General features: G+C 44.4%; 1 protein-coding gene across 4 annotated transcripts in view; it reads left to right on the plus strand.

Moving 5' to 3' along the window:
- CLEC16A (C-type lectin domain containing 16A) overlaps positions 1–23,704 on the plus strand; it is a 645,672-nt gene that overhangs the window by 225,863 nt on the left and 396,105 nt on the right. For 2 of the 4 annotated variants that reach the window (XM_085632123.1, XM_085632125.1), the window contains exons 9-10: positions 2,944–3,054; positions 23,318–23,546. In XM_085632123.1, the coding sequence (XP_085488249.1) occupies positions 2,944–3,054; positions 23,318–23,546 (340 nt within the window). The remainder of the gene's footprint in view (positions 1–2,943; positions 3,055–23,317; positions 23,547–23,704) is intronic. The other 2 variants (XM_085632126.1, XM_085632124.1) reach the window with 1 other exon arrangement.

Genomic DNA, 23,704 nt, shown 5'->3' on the forward strand with positions numbered 1-23,704 from the left:
GTGCTTTGCAGTGTGCAAATGGTGTGTAGCTGTGGGTGACATTTTTAATATTTAGCGCACGGAAGGGAATTGGCACTAAGTGTGAATTGGCTATGCCCTGTGGTCAGCAAGCTTTGATTGTGAGACATTACATAGAGGCAGTGGTGGCTCCTCTGCTAAGACGGAAGAGCGTCGCCCCGTCGCTTCTGAGCAGTGCAACAACCGAAAAATAAGATGATAATAACAGAATGTTATTATCATTTTATTTTTCTATACGGAGCCAGGTTGGGCAAGGTGGGGCTGAGCTTCTGTCACAGTACAGGAGGAGGAGTGGTATATGCACCTTCGGTGCGCATGATGGTTTGGCCAGCCGTCTTGGGCTGACCAAACAGTCATGCGCACTTAGAATGTTCTTCATCGGTCTGTAATGCACAGCCTGAGTGGAGATCATGCACAGGCTCGCAGTCCCCATCTGAGTGGTGCACGTTTCTCATTATCCTCTGCTCTTCCTTGCTCCCGGAAGCAGGAGGCACCCAGGCTCCGCAAAACTAATCACGAGGCTGCTGTCATCATCACAGCAGAGTTGTGATTGGCTTAGGGGAGCCTGAGTGCCCTCTGCTTCCGGGAGCGAGGAAGAGAATAGGACAATGAGAAGCGTGCGGGATGAACAGGTAACTGACCTTTATTTTTATTTTTGATTTTTTTATCCCCTCCTCCCCCCGTCACCCCTGTTCCGCAGCAGCCGCCACTGCATAGAGGGCTGGGTAAAGTCTAAATATGCTTCGCGTCCAGCACGCCCTGGAGCAGCACTTCGGGGCATTACCGCAGTGTGAAGAGCAGGCAAAAATGTGGGCCCTGTGATCTCTCTGCTGCAGAAGTCAAACTGTGCCTCCTTGACGAGTGAGACATCCAGTCCTGGCACTTCGGGCTGGACAGTTCATATTTGAGCAGGACCGAGATGAATTTGCATTTAGCGAGGTTCGGTTTACAGTATCAAAGTGGGCGAAAAAAACAATGGGCTGAAAGGCGGCTCGAGCAGTCACTAATGGCTGAGATTACTTCAAGCAATTTGTTGGTTGTTGCGGACATTTCCGCAGGCCTTACACAACTGATCCTGGAGACACTTTTATTTCTATTGCGCCTTGCATGTCCCGGCTGGACGCAAAAAGGTCAGCACCCTTCAGAACGTTCATCTTCTGCCTGGGAGACGCAAAGAGTGGCCTTCAGCTGCACCGCCTATTCTACAAGTGTGTGATGCTTGGTAGCACGACTGTGATGCCACGGCAGTGAACACTTGATGAATGCAATCTGCACATTCCCAGAATACTTCACCTGTGCCGACAGAAATGGATTGGTTGCGTGTGGGTGACTGACTGTGACTGCAGGTGGTAGATATACATGTTTGATCCCCAGCCACTAGATAAGGTTTGAAAGCAAGTGCAGAACCAATTCGGAGAACTGATCTGTTGTATCATTTTGGCCCTTGCATCGTCTCTGTTGTAGGCAGCCCATGCGCAGTCTGGAGGTATTCTTTGAAATTGTCTCTAGTGACGCCTATGTCTGCCCCTATCATCACCACGACTTGGGTGGCATCTTGCACGGTGAAAGTGAACGAAAGTGATTGATTAGTTAAGCCCAGGCTGTATAGATGGAAGAGACAAGGCGCTTGGGTAGTTTCCTTGTAAGGGTAACCACCACGAAGGTTGTGAAAGCATGTCTTTCACCCTCTTTGTTTGTGCTGCGACGGCCGCCCTTAATTACTTATCCATGTCAAAGCCGCCCTCATTTTGTGATCTGCATCCTCCTTCACTTTCTTTTTTGGACGTGATTTTGCGGTAGAAGAGTGGCTATTTTTAGCTAAGTATGTTTGTCCGTTTATTTCAGTGCTTTGTGAGTTGTTTTGCAAATGTAAAAAGATTCCAGCCCTCAGTGGAAGCGAGGCAGTGCTCGCAATGAAGTTGAAATATAAATCTGTTTTCTCAGAGGCTTCCCCTTAAGGGGGCCTCACGGGCCGGCGCCATAGCGACTCCCGGGAACCCGTAAAAAACAGTTTGGGCCGCTGCAGCGTGCCCAAGGACAAACGGAGGGCTCGCCCCACCCCCAAACAAAATGCGTGCCAAAAGTGGCGCAAAAATACCTGGCCAATGGGGAGGCGAGGTGAGGTTTTGATCCCCCTCAATGTGGGGGGACCACTGCCGCCAACCAGAAGGGACAGCGGGAGGGGGGGTTTATAAGGGCACCGCTCACTATCTGAAGGCTACAGCCTCGGCAGGCATCAAAAGCTCATCACCGTCAGAAGACATTTGACAGATGAAAACAAGACTCTGCGATAAAACTTGCTGAAATTTCTGCAAACCCAATTGACCGCTACCCGAGGCCCATCACAGCGCTGACCTTGTGATCCAACCTCAACTGTGACAAAGCGTCACACATCAATAAGAAAACCTAAACAGCGACTAAAAACTCAAAAAGAATGTGGAGTAATGAGGCTACCGCCTCGGTATCCAAAAACTCACCACTGTCAGAAGGCATCTGACCGACAAAGACAAGACACTCTCAGCACAGCTCACTTTTTGGAGCTAGGGGGCGTTGCGCAGTACTTTAGATTTGACTGAATTCTGATTTTGACTTAAAATTCATTGCATATCTTTTCGTTTCTTTAACTGTAAAGCTGAACATCTCTAGTCTGTGTGAGATACTGATTCTTCCGATAAACACAGAATCATTGGCTGTCAATATGATTGATATTGCAGTTATCAAGTACTTTCTTCCACTGTCTGACCAATTTCTTCCTTCTTTTATCTTGGACTTGGAAAAGAGTAATTATTTGGAAAACAAATGCACCCCCATCGCTTATATATTTGCATTGTCGTTTTACAATGTATGTTTTGTTTATGTTAAGGTTGTGATGGTTCTTAGTCATCAATACAGAAAATGATAAATTCAATATTTTATTTCTGCTAGGTGTTCTTAATCATCCACTATGCACCTCTTGTGAACTCTCTCGCTGCTGTTATTCTAAACGGGGATCTTTCAGTTATTGCTTCCAAAACGGAACAAGACGCTAAAAATGCTGTAAGTAACATCCTTGCTCCATAAATTGTTACCAAAATAGTCTGTTGCAGTTGCAGTTGTTGTTGTTTGGCGAGCTACAGTTAACTCCATTCCTTCCAAAAAGTGCGCACACATCTCTCACACACTTCATTGACTGTCCCCCCTGCATTTTCACTGTCTCCATCGTCTAGAAGGTTTAATGTTCTCTATATCCCTCTCATGCACCTTGCGTCCTTCATAACAACCACAGCTGTCGCTGCTATTTGTCTACTGCGGAACATTGCTAAATCTGTCCTGACTTCCCTTTCCATTCTGGTAAAACATTGATTTCTGCACTAGTCTTCCGCAAACTGGACTACCCAAACCCCACTTTGTGGACCTCAATGTTCCTTGCTTGTACCCATCACTGTAATTTACTCTACAGCTACATTTAATCTCCCCCCGTCTCTCCCTATTTCAAATTGATATAAAAATGTATTTTCAAACAAGAAGGGACACCGGACACATCCTTAGTCACAATTCACGTTTGTCCCTGTAGCCCAGACTCTGTAAACATCATGTCCCTCCATGTAAGATACATGCTGCTAGATACAGTAATATATTTACTGTCTTGTTATTTATGCAGTGTCTTGCATTGCCACTAACTTTACCAACCCAGTAACTCCATCTTTTTTTTTTTATCCACCAAATACTTTATTGTTTAGCTATGTATCGCAAAACTATTTTCTACGTACAGCGTATCCTGCTGAAATGCTGTTCCCACTGTTCTGTGAATAAAGAGAAAAGCAAAAAAAAATGCATCTTGGGAAGAGTAAATCTGTTTGTTAGCTTCTTAAAAACGTATTGGAGAATGTTTGCTAGTGCAAAGATTTTAGATGCAAATTGCTTGGGTTTTGTTATGCAATATATACTAAAATGTGTTTTTCTGATGAATACGTCCAACTGCAAATTCTTCACCTTAAGAACATCCCTAGGGTGCCAGACTGAATAAGGTGTATTATCTCAGCAACTCTCCCATGCCAGATAAGTGTAGCCAGGTGGCTCTGCTGGGGCACTGGTCGGTTCTGGAAATGTTGTAGCAGAGTTGCTTACAAGAGCCACCCTTGCATGCTGTCATCAGTTTCTTTCTTTCCACTCTCTTCGATGCTGATCCGTAACTCGAGTCTCCTCTTTGTTGGTTTTCTGATGACATAAAAAAAAGTAGGTTGAGAAAGTGACTACGTCTACTCCAAAAATGACAAGATTCAAGTTTTGCTGTGACTTCAGGAAGCAAATGTTGGCCACAGACTTACACAATGTCTCCCTTTGGTGCTTGGGCTCCAGTCACAACTCTAAGTTCAGAGGACATAGTGTCCATGCATGCTCATGAAACATTATTTCTTTCCAGAAGGACAATGATATCATATGTACTACTCGCTCAATTGTACAAAAACCATATATAGAAAAAGCAAATGTACAAAACAGCAACGTTGTATTCCTATGGCCCAAATGCACATCACAAGTCAACTTGGCCGTCTTATTTGTGGATGAGGGTGGGGGCAGCACATGAGCAGGTATCAAATGTGGTTACATTTTACAACCACTATTGATACCTGCTCAGGCCCTGATCCTTTTGCACAGAAATACCGTTTCATGAACTTGTATGGACACTATGCCCTCTGAACTACTTTATATATTGTGTAAATTATGATTTGATGGGCATTATTCTAGTTTTGCTGCATGCATCTAATTTAAGGTGTATAGTAAAGGTATTAATTTCTCCGTTTACGTTTGCACTGTAAGATGGCTGACAAATGTTTCCGTGTGTTGATAGCATTATACACAAGAGTCTCTTCAGTATATTTAGTTACCAAACGTCACCATTGGTTATTGGCATATAAACTTTGTATCACTAACCCCCATGCGTGAACAAGGACATCGGCCGAAACGAAAGGACTGGCCCTCTCGTGGTTCTCGACAGGTAATTTATTCAAGAACAGAAAATCAGATGCCTTTCGGCTGTGCGCCTTTGCCAGTGTTGCGTCGTTCAGCCTGAGGCACTTCATTATACAAGCTGTATGCATCATTTCATTGGCTAATGCAATCAACAATAATCATCAAAGATGGACTTCTTTTTACATAGAGTCTTATCTTAATTACGAAGGGCCATCTTAACACTATTCAAACCTCGTAGTGTATTGAGACCTTTACTGCAATGAATTCATAATTTATACTATTTACACAACCAAAATGTTTTGTAATGGGATACATTTTTCCATGTATTATGAAATAACTGAATATCACCACTACGTTCCAATTAAAAGCTGCCGTTGAGTCCGCAATTCATATGCTCTAATTCAAAGCTAAAGTTGCGCCCTCAATGGGCTTGCAATCAAATCCTTTGAATATGTTGCAGACACAAAGGAAATATAATTTCTGCTATTCATGCACTGTAATTCAAAACTGTTCTTACACCCTGAATTTCAAGGATTTTGGCAACCAATTTTCCAGTCAGTATGTTCTTCCTAGATGCGACTATTGTGTATCTTACTCATAATGGTATTCGACATCTGTAAAAAAGATTGTGGTGAAGGTCCTTATTAGTGCCTTCCCCCTGAATATACTGAATGCGTAGAAAAATTATTATATTCAATTATAATAAAGGGCAGGGTGATTATATTGTAAAAGAGTACTCGCCATGTGTTAGCCCAAATGTACATATAGTGCAGTAACGTAGACCAATCACTCTGTATGAATGAAATGTTAGGGGCAGTCTGACAGTTCCTACATACAGCTACTATCATCGATGATGGATACCCCCTATGGGCGGCTTGTTAACATAATGCCTGTACACAAGATGTTCTCCCAGGCCAACTCTTGCGAAATCTAGATGCCCTCCAAATGCACATGCTTTTATACATGTGATAAGTGTTGTATATACTCTGAAGAGTAGCTGTTACAGGGCCAAATTCAATTGATTTATCACATGCAATTTAAATCACAATACTATCAAATAGAAATCACATTTAAAAATAGACAATGCTGCCATATAAATTGAGGTCCTATGCTTAGGGCAAGAGCATTGAGCCATCAGGTTATCCCATATTTTAACTTATGGATATATGTACATTCATTAGTCTCCTAGATGTGAAGCTAATTCCTTATCACTGCTAAACCCCAGGGGTATCTTGGTCTGGAGGTCTAAGATGTAAGGAGATTCAAGTCTTCTCAATTTGAGGACCCTGTCTCCAATTCTTTCTGCTGGTGGTATGCAATCAAGACAGAAAACCTTAAACAAGTTCCTGTCACTCTTATGACCGTCTTTGAAATGTCTCGCTACAGGATAGGAGGGTCCCTGAGTGTGATGGCATGCATGTGTCGTTTTTTTGGCGGCTGTACCGTGCTTCCAATATGCTTCTTTTTATACGGACACAGAAGACAATAGATGGTATAGTCCGTGTTACATTTCTTTCGCAATCTGATTTTTGGGATGAATTTCTGCCCTGGTACATAAGAATCTTTGAGCTATTCTTGCAGACTTTGAACTTTGCACAGTCAGGGCTAAAAATATATCTTGATTTTGAATAATAATTGAGTGAATGTGAGATTAATGAGTGAGATCAGTGCGAAATCAGTGACTTTCATTGATTCCTTGAATAAAATACCTTTCGAGTACCCTGAGAGTGATGGTCCTTTCTTTGGAATAGTGGAGATTATTCACGTGAGCCCACCCTCACAAGATCATGCGCCCGACTGTGGAATTTTAATATGCAATATACAAATATTGTTTTGAATGTTTGTTTTGGTCAGTCACCTGTATATAGAATTCCAATTTAGTCGTATGAATAAAGAAGTGTTGGCATTGTGTGATATATTCAGTGATTGCGATTAAAAGCAATATATACTCAGTGTTAATTTATTCTCTCATTGAGTTGAATATAAAAAATTGGGGTCATCTTTCCCTTTGGATATCCCAGGCACTAGGGCGTTATATGGGTAAACACTTCATGTTTGAGACCAACAGAAGAAAGCGCCTCTTTTGCAGCAGTTTAGCGAATGGTAGCAGAAGTTAATGATTTACAGTTTCCTGTTGTTGAAACCACAACAAACTTAATAACTGAGATCCTTCCACCAAGTCCAGCTTCTTCTGAGAGGTTCTTGCCATTCAGCAAGACTCCTGCAGGCACCCATAGGGCCACTTGGTTGACGCCATGCTCAAGCCCTCCAGTCAGATGACATGTTACCCGGTGACATAAGCTAAACCAAACCTCAGTGACCCCAATTTTCTTACAAGGCACAATACACAAGAAAGCCTTGTAGTACAGGTGTTGATTAGATAGTCACTCCTAATGTTTTCTGACCTGTCTTACAGACAGGCAGTCAAACCATGATGCCTTAGGGAAAGAGATTGTTCTCTTTGACCAGTTTGGTCTTAAAATTCTTGAAGGTGGGGGGGTCTTCTGGGCAGGTACACCCATAGTGTATGGGACAAGCAAGCAAGATCTTTTTGGCCTTCCCAGAGGACCTCTGGGCCTTGCTGGCTAAAATGATTTAGGATGGCCAGGACATTGTGAAGTATGTCTTGCGTGCTGGTTTGGACACCACAGACTAGGAGGGGCTGTTGGCATCAGCATTGTTCTTAGAAGGCATGCCTGGATACAATTAACCAGACTTCTATGTTGTTGAGATGTCCCTTGTGGGCATACCATTTGACAACTATAGATTGCTTAAGGGGAAAGCCGATCTTGCGCTCCAAGGCAGTCTCAAACCATGGCACGATCCTTGGGACTCTTGTCTCCTGCCAAGTAGTTTCATAAAAAGTATAGGAAACTTAAAGGTTATTCCAGAGGACTAGCCTACAGAGAACACAAGCTTTTCCAGCCGGTGCAGCAGCCGCTGTGCCAGTTTTTTGGGGGCACAGGTTGTAGAGGCAGTCAAAGCCATTCGCACCAAAAGCGACAGCTTTCTTCTACCTCCTCCCATAGTGTAGCAGTGGCTGCTAAGCCATTTTAAATTGTCCTCAAAGGGCAATCCTCTGCAAGTAGAAGGGAGGATATGACATTTTCTCCCTATTCGGAGAACTATCGCATCAGACAGATGGGTCTTACAAATCCTTAAATTGGGCTGTGGACTGCCTTTAATATGCCCCCTGCCCTTTTCCCCCCTATGTCAGAGGGACATCTAGTGGGTGCCAGTTTCAAAGAGAGGAAATGGGTGCTATTCACGCCACTTCCTCATACCAACGAATAATAGAGGCCTCAGGCCTATACTCTGCTTCTGCCCATTGAATACTGTTTGGTGAAAATACAAATTCAGGATGCTCATCCTGTCCCAGATTCTTTTTGCTCTGGAAACAGGAGACTGAATGGTGTCTTTGTACTTGCAGGACACTTATTTTCATATATTTGTCTTGTAGTCTGCCAGGTTTTATCTGTGATTCATGGCAGAGTCGGAACACTTCAAATTTGCCAAGCTCCACCTGGACTTTACCCCAGCATCTTGGGTTTAATAAAAGCGTTGGAGGTGGTCACTGCCTATGCTCGGATACATGTTTCCACAGCTTGACGATTGGCTGGACAAGGTGAGCTTGCCGCAATCTGTCGTAGACCAACTCCAAACTTTGGCTGACCTCTGGACATCTTAGGGGTTTACCAAAGTCCCACCTGTGCCCTATGTAGAGGATTCCATTCATTAGGCTGTCCTGGACACAGTGGAGTTAAAGGTCTTTCCAGTGCCACAATAAGTGTGTGACATTCAGGAAATTATCTCGATGTTTCAGTCCTAGGCCTTTGTTGTGATGGCTGTTAGGATTATTGAACTCCTGAACTTTGCGCATTCTCCTCATCTGGAACAATCGATGACCTATGTAGACCCTGCAGTTGAACCTCCAGTTTCAATAGGCCCAGCCTTAAGGCTGCCTCTTCGACACCATCCATATCTCACAGGAGATGGCTCAGGATCTTCTGTGATGGTAGAACTATGACAACCTTACCTGTGGCAGGCCACTCTCCCTTCGCCCACCTAAAAGTCATACTTGCGACAAACGTGTTCCTGCTGGGGTGGGAGGGGGCTCACCTGTAAGAGGTGAAAAAAAGGTCTCTGGCAGACATCCAGCTGCACTTCATTCTTTTGGAGATTCGGGTGATCTTTCTGGCCCTGAAATTCTTCCTGCCATGCATCAAGGGGGAAGGCGAGTGCAAACCCTTACAGACAACTCGATCTCCATATGGTACATCAGTGGGCAGGGCTATTTTGGATCCTGGGTTCGTAGAGACCCTACTTGCTATGGAAGTAGCTGGACGAGAGGAACATATTTCTAGAAGCCAACCATCTGGCAGGGACTCAGAATGCCTCAGCAGTTGAGCTGGGCAGACATTGGCTGAAGGAGCATATGTGGCATCTTCATCCTCAAGTGGGAAGGGGCAATATTTGACCAGTGGGATAGCTCCTGGTTAGATCTGTTTGCCACCAGCGAGAATGTGCAGCGTCATGAAATGAAAGACATTTATATAGCGCATGGCTACCCGGGAGCATCCCAGCGCTAGGCCAGACATGAGGGAGGCAGAAAGAACTAGGGGAATAGAAGTGTCTTCAGTTGCTTTCGAAAGACAAGATGATTGGGTACCTTGCGAAGACACAGTGGAAGGGAGTTCCAGAGTTTGGCAGCGTTATAAGAGAAAAGCCGGCCACCACTTCTGGCCTTCTTAATCCTGGGGACTTCAGCCAGATGCAACTCGTCTGACCGAAGTTTCCTATTAGCCTTGTAGGGGCGGATCATGGCCGAGTTAATAGGAGGCCAATTCCCTTGCATGGGTTTATGCACTAGGCACAAAGCCTTGAAGCTAATTCGTTCCTGCACCTGGAGCAAGGGAAGGGAGTGGGGTGCCGGTTTCGCCGATTGTCTATTGGAAACTCCAGTCAATAGTCTGGCTGCACTGTTTTGAACAGTCTGGAGTTTAGTGACTACTGTAGTGGGGGCACCCAGGTATAGGGCATTTCCATAGCCTAGTCTGGAAAGTATAAGTGATTGGACCAGCATTTTTTTAGCTTGGAGAGCGAGGACTTTACGGGCCATTCTAAGCAGACCGTAGCAGGTAGCTGCCGTCTTCCTGGCCTGCACCCTAAAGTTCAAATCCTGGTCCAACCAAATGCCCAGGCTCTTGATTTTAGACTTGTGGACCGGTGTGGGACCCATGCAGGCTGGCCACATGATACTGGGTTTAAAGCTAATGGGGTTGCCCAATATCATGAGCTCGGTTTTGCCACCATTAAGCTTAAGATGAGATGCATCCATCCAGTTGGATACGTCCTCAAGACAGGAATAAAGGCCATTAGTCTTTTGATCTGTTTGGTTTAACGCTACCACCAATTGAGTGTCATCGGCGTAGGTCACCATACGGATCCCAGAGAGGGCTACAATAGCTGCAAGAGGGGCCATATACACATTAAAGAGAGTCGGACTAAGCGATGAGCCCTGAGGGACTCCGCACGGTAAGGAGGTGGGTTTAGACGCGGTGTCCTCCTCGAATACCTGAAAAGATCCTCCCTCCAGAAAGGAACACAGCCATTGAAGCACCATGCCTGTTACTCCTATATTCCTGAGATGGTGAACCAGGATACCATGGTTCACCGTGTCAAATGCTGTGCTCCGGTCAAGGAGTATAATGGCGGACGTTCCTCCTTAATCTAAGATTTTTCTGCCCTCGTCCACCACTGCTAGCAGGGCCATTTCAGTGCTCTGTTGCAGGCGGAATCCTGTTTGAGAGGAGTGAAGCAGATTGTACGTTTCAAGGAAGCAGGAGAGGGTTTGACTAAAAAGTTTCTCTGTAATCTTGCCTATTCCTGGCAAAAGGGAGATAGGGCGATAGTTGCCCAAGTCCGCCGGATCCAGATTAGTTTTTTTTTAGTAAGGTTTTCACCATGGCCCTTTTCCAGTTGGTAGGAACTATTCCTGTGGACAGTGGGGGAATTAATCAGGTCCGTGATAGTTGGGGCAATTATCAAAGCTACATCTCTACTGTATACTGGAGTTTCAGCCAAGAAGATCACTATGAAACTCATTCTGACTGCAATAGGACACTGGTCTCCTGTCTCAAGTTCTTAGGAAAGTCCTGACAGACCAGGCCCAAGACATCTTAATAGCCCCATACTGGACCTGGAGAGCATAGTACAATGAGCTGCTCAGTATTGGCATTGGCCCTCCGATCTGGGTACCACTTCGGGGAGACCTCTTGGGTCTCATCAACCTACACCTCAATGCATGGAGACTGAGCAGCAACAGTTAAATGTGTGTGATCTGCTAGCTGCATTCGATGTTATCCTTGCAGTGTGACACACTTCAACAAAGCCCATCTACACTGGGAAAAATGATTTGTCTATGAGGTGCTCGTCATACTGACCATCTGCAGGCCAAACTTTCAGATGTGGTGGTCTTGTTTGCTTTGTTATTGGCCTGGCAAGACTGAAGTTGGTACAGTGAAGGGTTATATCTGGGGCCTTTCTTGGTTTACCTGGTCAATCAGCTGTATTTAAATCATTTGATATGATGCATTGTTATCATAAACCTGATTTTCAAGTGCCCCTGAAGCCTTTCGCCATGCCGCAATGGAATTTTGATTTTACTGACGACTTTTCTTATGTTTACACCTTTAAGCGTATGCACAGCTGCTCACTGTGACTATTGATCGTCTGAACAGGCTTGCTAATTTCCCATCATCTCCACATGCTGCATGAGTAAACTGCAGGCGCTCTCAATTCAACAGCCCTACACCACCTTCTTTCCAGACTAATTAGTGCCTAGGACACAGGCTGCCTTCCTGCCAACATTTGGGACTCCTTTCCATATTGGTCAGTCATTCTACTAATATTTTTTCTCGATCTCATCCTTTGAAGGAGGAGGAGTGACCCTATTGGCTCGATTCTAAAGGGGTGTTGAGCTTTACATTAGCCACATAATTGGCTATTGTGCAGAGGTCCTGCTCTTTGTAGGATTTTCTGGAACAAAGAATGGGAAGGTGGTGCAGAAAAAAGTACTTTGAGAAGACGAATCTTCATTAAAATCTGCTATGTACTGACCAGTAAGGCACCCCCATAAGACCTACGATGGCGTTGACTGGGGAGTGCAGTTTCTACACATCTGCCAGGCTGTGTTTGTGCATCTGTGCACAAGTTCATGAAACACTACTGCCTTGACAGGAGCATTTTGCTTGCTCGGTGCTGCAAGACATTTTGGTCTGAGCCCACTGCCGAAATCCCTTTTGGTAGGCACTGCTGTGATATCAATTCCTAAAATGAAGAATATTCTGTCAAAAGTATCCATCAGAAGGCTCAGTTCCTTACCTTCAGCAACTCTCTTTCCAGTGGGTTCTATACCCACGGATTCCTCGCCTTCTGTTCCTTGGAGTGGACTCCTGGGCATTATGTTAAGGTTTCAAGTTGGGTTTTGGCACACTGTGAACTACAATTTTAAATAGTGCTCCGCATCTGGGTGCACAGAAGGGGAAAGATTGAGAAACTGACGCCAGTGTGAAAGGCTGGTGCTTATTTGCTCCTCCACTCAATCACAGGGGCGTAACGGGGCCACACGGTGCCACTTATTAGTGTACGCGAGCGTGACTGAGAAAATTCTCAAATCCAGTCTGAATATTACTTGGTTGATGAATTGTTCATTTTTTTGAGGTTCCACAACCAAAGCATTACCAAACATTTCGTTTTGTAGGTATGTGTTTGTGAGCATATGCTGTGTATTCATTATGTCATCCTACAAACTGGTCATCTTACCAATTTGAAGATGTCATGCCTTCCTTTCACAGAAGACACTTCTTGATGCTATACCTCAGTATAAAGTTCTCATAATTGCAAAAAATTCTTCAGTTATCTGATTCGCTTTATCATGTAACTTATCATTGAATATCGTAGTCGGGAATGTTTGGTCCTGATTTAGCATCAGCGATGTCTACGAATTCCCCTGAAGTCTTCCTAATGTGTACTTCGTGCTGATTAAAACATTAATACCATATATTCATTTAATGCATTTGACTTTTTTTCTTTTTTGATATATTTTTTTTCTTGTAACTGCCATCTTTGGTGGTTTTTTTTTCCTTTTTGCCTCTAGGCTTCGCCTTTGCACTTGTAAAAGTTTAATGTTTCTACGAAAACATGAAAGGAGTACTCTGTACCTTGGCAAAGTTCCCAGTAGCATACCTAGTTTTCAACAGCTGTGGGTTAATTTACAGGACAGTTAGCGATTATCTCAACCACTGATCTTATGTGTTGACACTTCAAACAATTTAAAGACACTTCCAAAGAAAGTGACTTAAGATGTGATTTGAATGTCATGTACAGGTGTCGTTTTGTACGGTTCTCAGCTGCCTTGCCTTATTCCTGTTAATTTGAACAGTCCTGGGGTCTCCCACTACTAATGTTCAAAATTATCTTTATTCCAGCTAATGGATTCTTTCCTCATTATACTAATCTTTCGACCATTTTTAGCCTTTTAAAGTGTAGGTCACCCGACCTCTGCAGTCTGAGGCTTGATGCTACTCTAGCACAGGCTCCAAATTACCCTGGACTTGTTTTACTAACGAGAAACCCGAACCTCCAGTCTAAGGATGTATCGGGAGGTAGTGATTCCCCTTTTAAGGACGGTTTCACTCACACAACGAAGCTGTCATGCTTCATCAAGGGGAATCCTCCTCACATCATGAAGCCTCGTCATGATGCGGGCTACATCCCCCTCGCGGCGAGGTAGGAGCTCAGTAATGTTTTCAGATGTAACGGGTATTCCTAAAACCCAGTGAGAGCAGATGGAGTGATGGGAAATGTGCAGCGCAAGGAAGTGGGTGAGTAAAACTAGCTACAGGGTTAGCCTGATGAGTTTTTTTCTCTCTACCCTGTACCATTCGACACATTTGATGCAGGCGCACTGAGTAGTGATCGGCATGTTTCAGCCTAAGACCTAGGAAGTCTTGTGGCTTTCATCAGGATATCTATTATAGCTACTGCTGTGTGGAAAAGTGAATCAAAACAACATAAGAACATAATAATAACAACTCATGCTTCCTTGCACTGCACATTTCCCATCACTCCATCCACTCTCATTGGGTTTTAGGAATATCCCTTACGCCTGAAAACATCCCATAGCTCCTCCCTCACAGCGAGGGGTTTGTAGCCCGCATCATGACTAGGCTTCATGATGTGAGGAGGATTCCTCATGATGAAGCATAACACCTTTGGTGTGTGAGGGAAACTGTCCTTAAAAGTGAAACCCCTCGTAAGTCCTTTTGTTTCCCCTCTTTGACGCCACCTAGTTTCTTCGGACCCGAGGGCTCTTTGTGTATTGGTTCTATTGTGCACGCCATTGAGCTAAAACCTGCTGATATATTATATAATAAAGGGAGATGAATTAACAACTGGAAGTCACCAGTCAAAAGCTAAAGTAGACTGAAAGGTTATTCTTTCGTCCTCAATTTGGCATCTGTTTGAAACTATCAGATAGGTGGATTTTGGGAGTCCTGTAACCATATGCGATGGTATGTAATTATTCCTTCTTCTATATGATTCCCCCTCTCTGTCTTTGCCACTTATAGTCACATGTAGTATCCCTTGCTAATTGTGACTCCTTTAAGATGGTTATCGGGTTCAAATTAAAGCCAAATTCATTTACAGAGTAACTGGCCTTTTATCAATATGAAACAAATATTATCCAAAATCCTAAAGCAAATAATAGCATGATAGTGTGAGCCCCCTGTAGTCCTATGGGACTTTCGACAATTATGGCAATGTATTTCTGTTATCTCATTGTCTTCCAAGCAAAACCTTACCCAGAGTTACCATTAAATGCTGATGTTTGCATTCATTTTCGCTCTTGTGCTCCAGCCATGACCCTTGCTAATATATATATGATGAGTGCACACTTCATTGTTGCTTCACTAAACAGCAGAGAGTGTAAGGTTTGCCTCCCTTCCTGTTTAGTGACAGCTGCCCGAGTCACTTCCTGTGAGTTGAGATGTGGTTTGATTACACCTGTTTGGGGGTTATTGGTCTTCTAACCTACTTTCCCTTTCCCGTAAAGAGAGAGCGAGAGTTACTGGCAATGCTTGGTTTTACCAGCCTAATTTGCACATGCTCAACCTCATCTTTCTAATATGATTTAAAGGTGCTGTCACATAGAAGGCGGTTAACAGACAGGCTGCACATTTTGTTTCTAAGGTGTGAACTACAAAACCACTTCGAGGTTCTATTTCTAATGAACCCATCACGTGAAACCTAGTTTCAATCACCCTTTAATGTATTGAGCCTTCTGAACAGCAAGGTTTGCTGATTTTGGTTTCGCAGTGTAGCTGAAATAGGTCTGGGGCTATTAAGTGTAACTTATCAGCCTCAATGAAGGGTGATAACATTTAAAGCATAACTTGCACTCTTATGTTTCGAAGATGATAACCATTCTTGACTGTCGAAGGCAGTGATGGGAGAATCAACAGAATTAAACTTAGGTTATTTTAATTTTATTTTTACATATTTACTATTTTTGTGAACTTGTTGCTAAATCCAGTCATCTCCTGTAGGAGGCTGGACTTCTTTGGAAATGTCCCCTGACTTTTTGCACCAATTTGAACTACCAGATGCAGGTTTTTCAACTCTAACAGTGCACTAAAGCTTGCTAACCAGGCTCCCAGTATCAGTGTTCTTTACCCTAAACTAACATGTTGTAATTCACTTGTCAAGGACTTTGGCGCCCTTGTAAGTCCCTGGTAAATGGTACTTATAGTACCCAGGGCATGGGTACTAATAAGGGTCCCTATGGGCTGCAGCATGTATTATGCCAACCAAAGGGACCCACACAAACTGCACGCAGCCTACCATTGCATGATGCATGAAATGGTGCAAACCATTTTGAAAGCTCAGCATGGCACACTGTGTGCCATGCCGATACTCAATGCATATACTATATGTAATCACCCCTACAGTAGGCCTTAGAGTTATAGGGCAGGGTGCATTATATGTGTGGACAGATCTGCATGAGCAGAAATTCCCCTGTGATGTCTGGTTCCATTGCCATGACATTGCAAGTGATCAGGAAGTCATCGTAAGCATATGTACTGGGCACTGGTTATTACGCATTGTCTAGCTACGTAATGGCTCAACTGAAAATAATGTTTTTTTGGTATCAAACACCTCGTCTTAATAAATCCACATTGATGTCAGTGTTGGATTTATTATGACATGCACCCAGAGGGAACCTTTGAGGTTCCCCCTGAAACCTACTAGGCTTCTAGTGTGGTGGCAGACTGGACTCTTCCAGCCTGCCACCACAGACTATTTTCTCACCCCCTGCAGGTGAGAGCCGTGGCTCTCTGAGGTCAGAAATAATGCCTGCTTCGGAGGAAGGAGTTCACACCTCCTCCAGCAGGCTGGCTAGTGATTTAGCATATCAAGGCCAGAGGCTTCAGAGCCTCTACCGCCTTTGATATGTGACCCTTGCTTCCCCCAGACCTGGGAGATGTCACCTCCTGCCCTGACGCCCATTTGGCACCGTGATATGCGGGGAAACATTTGGCACCAGGACAGGTTGGGAAATTAGCTAGTCCGAAGGAGTGTTGATTCTCAAGCTAGTCGCACCCCATAGGCTACCTGAAGTGAGCAACGAGAGATGGGTTCCACCAGCTTGCTTTTAGTGGAACTAGGAACTCTGGGTCAGGTTTATGCCCACTCTCCACAGGAAGTGGTCATATAGGGAGTGAAAACACCCCAGGGGAAGGTAGCCTATTGTTTACAATCTTATACTCCCCTTAACGTCCCTAAATTCAGTATTTAGAAGGCCCCCTGACACCAGGAACTCTGATTCCTCTACTGGGAACAGAAGGACAAAAAAGAGCCAAAAATGCTAAAACGGGACCAGCCCCAGATTTGACACAAAACCCTACCTGTCTTCTGCTGTCCCGACAATTACAAGGACCCTACTCATCCTGCAGCTGTGCCTTCTCCTAAAGCCTTGGAGGGCTGCCAGCATTTGCCAACCAGTCCGCATCTCCCTTGAAGTGGAGGGGCCATTTCCCTGCAATCTGCAAGCACCACCCACATCTGCCCCGTAACCGTTCTGCGAACTACCGAGTCCACCGAGAAAGCAGCACCGCAGGACGGTGACTTTGTGGCTCCTAGAGGTCAGCTCTGTCTCCCCAGCGAGTGTCGAGCCACTAGACCCTCCAGGAGCGTTCGAGCACCAATACCCTGTGTTGAGGAGCCCTAGCTGCAGTCAAGGTTTAAGTGTCCATTCCGGAGACAAACCGTGTCAGGACCCACCTACCGATGAAGGACGTCAGCATCACCGAGGCCAGCGCAGAGAGTGACCCTGCTGTCCTGTTTGCCCCCATCACCAGGTCGACCCAAGAAGTGAGAGCCTCCAACGCAAGCTACCTGGCGTAGAAAACAATCTGCATCTGAGCCCCACAGCCTGATTCCGAGCCAACCGATGGTGCCCCATTGCTCCAGAGCTCCTCAAGCACCAAGCCCCTCTTTGGGTTCTGCCGGACTTGTCCCCACTTGCAACAGTTTTTCTGTTACAGGGTTCTTCATTGACTTTAACTGGTAGCATTTGAAACTACCATTGTGACCAGACACACTGGGGCAGGTAAATCTGAATTGCTGGTGGTTCTTTGGACCGTGGCCCCTTTGCACCTTAAGTCCAGAAGAGTAACCCTGAGTAATCGCTTTCAAGTGCACCTATGCAGTGAATGTTTCTCCCGAGGATAACATTACCGCGTTCGAGGCTCATGCCTCAGGTCTGACAGCTGTGATTTTTTACTATTTTACCTGTAAAAAATCTAGAACGTCTTAAGTGCTTACCTGATTCCTATAATCCTGGCGTCTAAAATTCTATAAAAACCTGTGTTATTTTTCCAAATTTATCTCCGGTTTCTTCTTGAGTGTGTCTCATTTATTGACTGTGTGTGCACCAAATGCTTAACACGGCCCTCTAATAAGCCTAAATTGCTTACCCACACTACCTCAAAGAGAGCAGTTGGGATTATTTATTTAAGCCCTGTAAACCAGTAAGAGTTGTTTGGACTTTCTATACAGTATACCTCATGTTGGTGCACTACATAAAAAGCCAGCTTCCTACATTGGTGGATCAGAGGTGGGGTTCAAGACAATTTGCCAATACCGCTAGGTCAATAGGTGCTCACACAAAGAAGCCCACAATTATCTTTAGTCAAAAATATTTTTAGCAAATGTTTTCGATTTTATTTTTCAAAGTGTTCTAATTTGAACTGTCAGGGCCTTGTGTTAAGTCTTCCAGTCAGTATCAGAGATTTATTTTGAAAGTGTACTACTCAGTTAGGCCTTAAGTTTTTTTAGAATTTGATGTAGATTTTGTAAAAAGGTCACACTGTAATAAACATGTCTGACCCAGAGGAGACTTTAGGAGCTCAACCTGACCCCTTATCTACAGCTTACCGTGCAGTATCTAAGGAACCTCTGTAAGGTCACACAATTAAGACTTGTTCAACCCCTTCAAAAGTACAGTTCCAGGAGCTCCTTGCAGAGGTTAATTTAACCAACTCCACAAAAGATCCTGATACCTTGGAAGACGCTGACATTGATCATGACAGTACTTCAGGAGACCGTTCCCCCAGCACCCCCCAAACTCACTAGAGAAAGTGATGAGGTACTCCCTCACCTCTACCCTAAAACTGGATGAAGAAGACCTAGTCCTTGAGAGACTAGCCAGAAGAGCAGCCCTTCAGACCAAAACCCTGGCCATAGAAAGAGAAAGTCCAGTGGTCTCATGGAGTATACCCTGATTAAAGGCTGTGGACTCGCCACTGAGGAGTACAGAATTAAGTTCAGGAAGACTCACAAAACCTCAAGTTATACCTAGGTAGACTTTGTTCACTTCTCAATCAAGACACTAGGTGGCTTGTTGAAAAGTAATCAGGTGCAGGGTCATGATGGGCTTTATAATGTGATTATGAAACAACAAATTTTGACAAACTGTACCTCAGACAAGTTACACCAGCATCTGGTAGATTCATCTCTTTCTAGTCCCAGAGGTCTGCTAAGAAAGCTGATGAGTGGATAAGGACCAGGGTACCAAAAAAGTCCCAGGAGGGTGACTCCACAAAGGAGAGAGGTGGTCAGCCCACCAAAGAGACTCCCTCAGTACCTCAGATCCCTAAAAAGAAGGAAAACCTATCCCACCCCACTCTAGCAAGCAGAGGCAGAGTGGCCCAGGGCTTAAACAAGTTGTGGATAATAGTACTGACAGTTAAAACACAGCCTAATGTCACTACAGAGTGATCCAGCCTGTTCCAAGAGGATGATTAGCACTGGACTATGCAGTGTAACCATAGGGAAGGACTCCTCAGATGAAGAGGCCCTCATTGCAGTAAACTGGGAGGCAGGACCAGATAGTAAGCTGGTGATACCTGAGGGTAGGAGTAGGCACTCCCCCCCCCTCCATTCAGGTGAATGGGATCCCTACCACGGGTCTGAGAGAGACGGATCAGTCACATCATAGTGGTAAACAGGTTGGTTTCCCCAGATCAGTATGTCCTAGGAGAGAAAAGGAAAGTAAGGGTAGTCCCTTGGGAGGTCACATTTAGGACTGTATCCATAGCACCCCTGGAGAGGTAAAGTACTCTTAGCTGACATAGGTGGTGGTCAGTCCTTACCTCCCCTTAGATTGTATCTTAGGCAGTGACCTCCCAGAGGGTGGTCTAAACCCAAATGGGCTGGTTGCCCAAGGCTCCCCAAACCCAAAGATCCCGAAGATCCAGTCCCTACATTTAGGAGACTGGAGTCCAAATAGTTAGGGAAAAAGTAGAGGAAAGAGAAGCCACTCTTAAAGAGAGATCCAGTGAACCAATGACCTTCTGACCCAGTTGGGATGAAGTCCAGAGTTGGCACTGGTAAGGCTTCTCCTGTTCCTAAAGAAGTCCTAAGCAGTCAGGCAGCTGTGCAGAACCAGGGAGCTGTCCCTGCTCTGACAGAAGGAAGGGAGAGTGGAAGAAGGGTGTCTGCCACAGGATGTGGTAGCTCCCAACACTAAACAGCAAGAGAGGTTACAAGAACTCCCAGTTGCCCCTAAAGTATATCTGCCACCTGTCAGTGGAGAACTTATGGTGTGGCTTTGGATACTGACATCTGTCAGTAGCCGTTGAAGGGTGCTGGCTTTCATGGCAGCACTGTACTTGGCATAGAAAACAGACCACATGACCAAAAGAAGATAGGCCCATGACCCTGTTGGTCATGGTGGGGTAACTCAAGTGTTGGCTAACCTCTTTGGGTAAGCTAGGTGTTGCCTTAGCAAAGTTAGGCATAGGAGAGTTGGGCACCTCACTACCCAGGGCAAAAGGGGTGAAAGAAAAGGGTGCAGTACTAGTGAAAGTTCACTTTACAATGGGTTCTATCACTGTGGATATCAATCAGCTCCCCAGAGACAGGGCCATGGATGGTAGGATGTAAGGCAGAGTAGGTCCTGCTATAGTACAGCCAGCTTCTGTACTTTTTCCCTGCCTGAGAAGCCACGGAAACTCTCCTAGGGGTGGACTGAGTCTCCCGGTGTGTTGTCTGGGGAGGGAGGGGTGTCGAAAGCTGGACTTCTTTGCAGCTGTTCCACCAATTTCTGACCCTATTTGAACTACTAGATGCTGTTTTTTCAACTCTGACAGTGCACTGAAGCCTGCTAACTAAGCTCCAGTGCGAGTGCCATTTCCCCCTATACTGACATGTTCAATTGTAATTCAATTGGCAAGGACTTTAGCACCCTTCTAAGTCCCTAGTAAGTGGTACCTATGCTACCCAGGGCATGGGTAGTAAAGAGTGTCCCTATGTGCTGCAGCATGTATTATACTACCCAAAGGGACCCACACAAATACTGCACACAGCCTGCCATTGCAGGATGCGTGAAATGATGCAAACCATTTTGAAAACACATCATGGCACACTCCCTGTGTGCCATGCCATGCCCACTGCATATACTGTATGTAAGTCACCCCTACAGTAAGCCATAGAGCCTTTAAGCTGAGTGGGTTATATGTGTGGACATATCTGCATGAGCAGATGTGCCCCATTGATGTCTGGTTCCATTACCACGACATTGCAAGTGATCAGGAAGCCATGTTAATCATATGTACTGGGCACTTGACATTACAAGTTATCCAGCTACATTATGGCTTTACTGAAAATAATGGTGTTTGGTATCAAACACATCGTTTAAAAAAATCCACATTGATGCCAGTGTTAGGTTTGTTATGACATGCACCCAGATGGCACCTTAGAGGTGCCCTCTGAAATCTACCAGGCTTCTAGTGTGCTGGCTAACTGAACTCTTCCAGCCTGCCACTACAGACGAGTTTCTGACTCCCTGCAGGTGAGTGCTCGCACTCTCTGAGATCAGAAACAATTCCTGCTCCAGAGGAAGGTGTTCACACCTCCTGCAGCAGGATGGCTAATGATTTAGCGTATCAAGACCAGAGGCTTCGAAGTCTCTACCACCTTTGATATGCATCCTTGGCTTCCCCCAGACCTTGGAGATGCCACCCCCTGCCCTGGGGCCCATCTAGCACCAGAAAGGGTAGGAAAAGTAGCTAGTCAGAAGTAGTGTTTACCCTCAGGCTAGTGACACCCCAATGGAGAGCGACCTGAAGTGAACAACGAAAGAAGGGTTTAACCATCTTGCTTTTAGTGGAACTAAAGGTCGTCTGGACATTCTACATAGTGTACCTCATTTTGTTGCACTACATAAAAAGCTAGCTTCCTACATACCTGTCAAAGCACTGATGTGAATATCAGATTTTGGCACTTCCAAGATAACTGCAAGTTGAAAATAGTTATAAATGACGTCTCAATACTGATATACAATATCCACAAAAGCTTTGTATATTTGTGTGCATTGGTGGTATCTTATTTTGCCTTCTGAGCTCAGTGGTCTAAAATGGACGGACACTTGTTAGATGGAGGTCAGCTGTTAGAGGTCTGCTTCATAAGTCTCCACTAAGAAGTCTCCTGTAATAGATTGTGGCTTAAAGGACTCTTGTGTGCCATCTTCACTTCCTTCAGTCTCCTGGTAAGTCCCAAGCCGCAAGGCATGACACTGGGACCAGCCACAGGCTATAACACTGGAACATAACTTGCACCGAAAGAGTTACAGTTTTCAGATGCATGGGCTTTTGCACCATAGACCCATCCTCCAACATGCCCACTACCTCCCTTCCACTCCTTACATATTTTCTTCCATTTGAGGATCTGCTGATTCCGACCCCTCTCGGATACCCCAACAGGGAGGTGCTTGGTACTCCCACATCTTCAAGGGGAGACTCTGATTTCCACATTATTTGTTTCATTTAGGTCTACAGGCCTATAGGCTGTGCTACTGGAACGATGTGATAGTGGAGGACCAAATTATGGAGCAGGGTTGACTAAATTATACAGCTAGAACTGGCAAATTATCTGACAAAGTGGCACATTTTGTAACAGTATTACTTTATTATTTTTACACATGTTAACACTGTCTGGGCAAAGGTTTCACCTCATTAGTGCCAATTTAAGACCCAAATATAGCAAAAAGCAAATAATCAGTGATCATACAACCTTTGCGAAGGGTCTTCTAATACGTGGCAACATACATTGCTGTATTTTTAGCAACATTTGATCCGTTTGATCTAGATGCAATCTTTTTTATTATCTGCAATTTATGCAGCAAATTACAGATTATGGGCAAAAAGTAAGGCAAATCCATAACCATGCCGACAACAGCGTGGCCACAGAATTGCATAATTTCAGTAGTCCTGCTTATTGGTGATTTCTTCACTTCCTTGGTATTCACTGTTTTCCATTTGACTGCTAGGTTCTTACCATATTGATGCTGATAACAGGACTCCCCCTTCCTCAACAGTGTTTCTTTTCCAAGATTGGTGTGAATGAAACAATGTGGAATCTTTGTTGCAGAAACCCTCAGATAGGTGAAGAATATCGATGCTGAACATCTGTTAAAGTTGACTAATTTCTTCCTACCTTCTGTGCTTGTTTTGTCTTTAAGTCAGCCTCTAAACTCTTAACAATTGTCAGTTGAGACCAAGAGAGCAAGCATACCACATTGAATTGTAGAATTGTATGCAACTAGTATACAAGCCTATTGCTCAAATGTGTGCTATTTTTAGTTTTGTGTTAAATTACATGAATGTGAAAAAATAGGTAACATTCCTGCATTGGTTCGTTTACTAAAGTTTTCGGAGCACAGTCTTTAAGTTTCTGTTGGCCTATATAAAAATAAACTTTCATATCACCTTATATCAATTTGTAGGCAAAAACAACAGTGAGGTGCTTCACAAAGCCACCAGAAACACTGGAGAGATCACTTGAGATTAACAAGCATAAAGGCAAGAAACGGTTGCAAAAAAGACCAAATTACAAAAATGTTGGGGAGGAGGAGGAAGATGATAAAGGAGCAGAGGATACCCAAGACGATCCCGATAAGGCTAAAGGTACTGAGGGTGGTTCAAAAGGCATCAAGACAAGTGGGGAGACTGAAGGTGAGTGCACCAAATAGTGAACCAAGTTTCTTTCATAAAGGTCCCAAATCTTTTAAAAAATATCTCTTCATCTAAATTTCAGTTTTTTTCATCCCATGCATCTTCTCCATATTGTAATTTTTGCTTGGTTCATATAAAAACCTCTGCAGATCATTAAA

Source organism: Triturus cristatus, chromosome 10 (assembly GCF_964204655.1).
Source record: "Triturus cristatus chromosome 10, aTriCri1.1, whole genome shotgun sequence".
NCBI classification, from domain to species: Eukaryota; Metazoa; Chordata; class Amphibia; order Caudata; family Salamandridae; genus Triturus; species Triturus cristatus.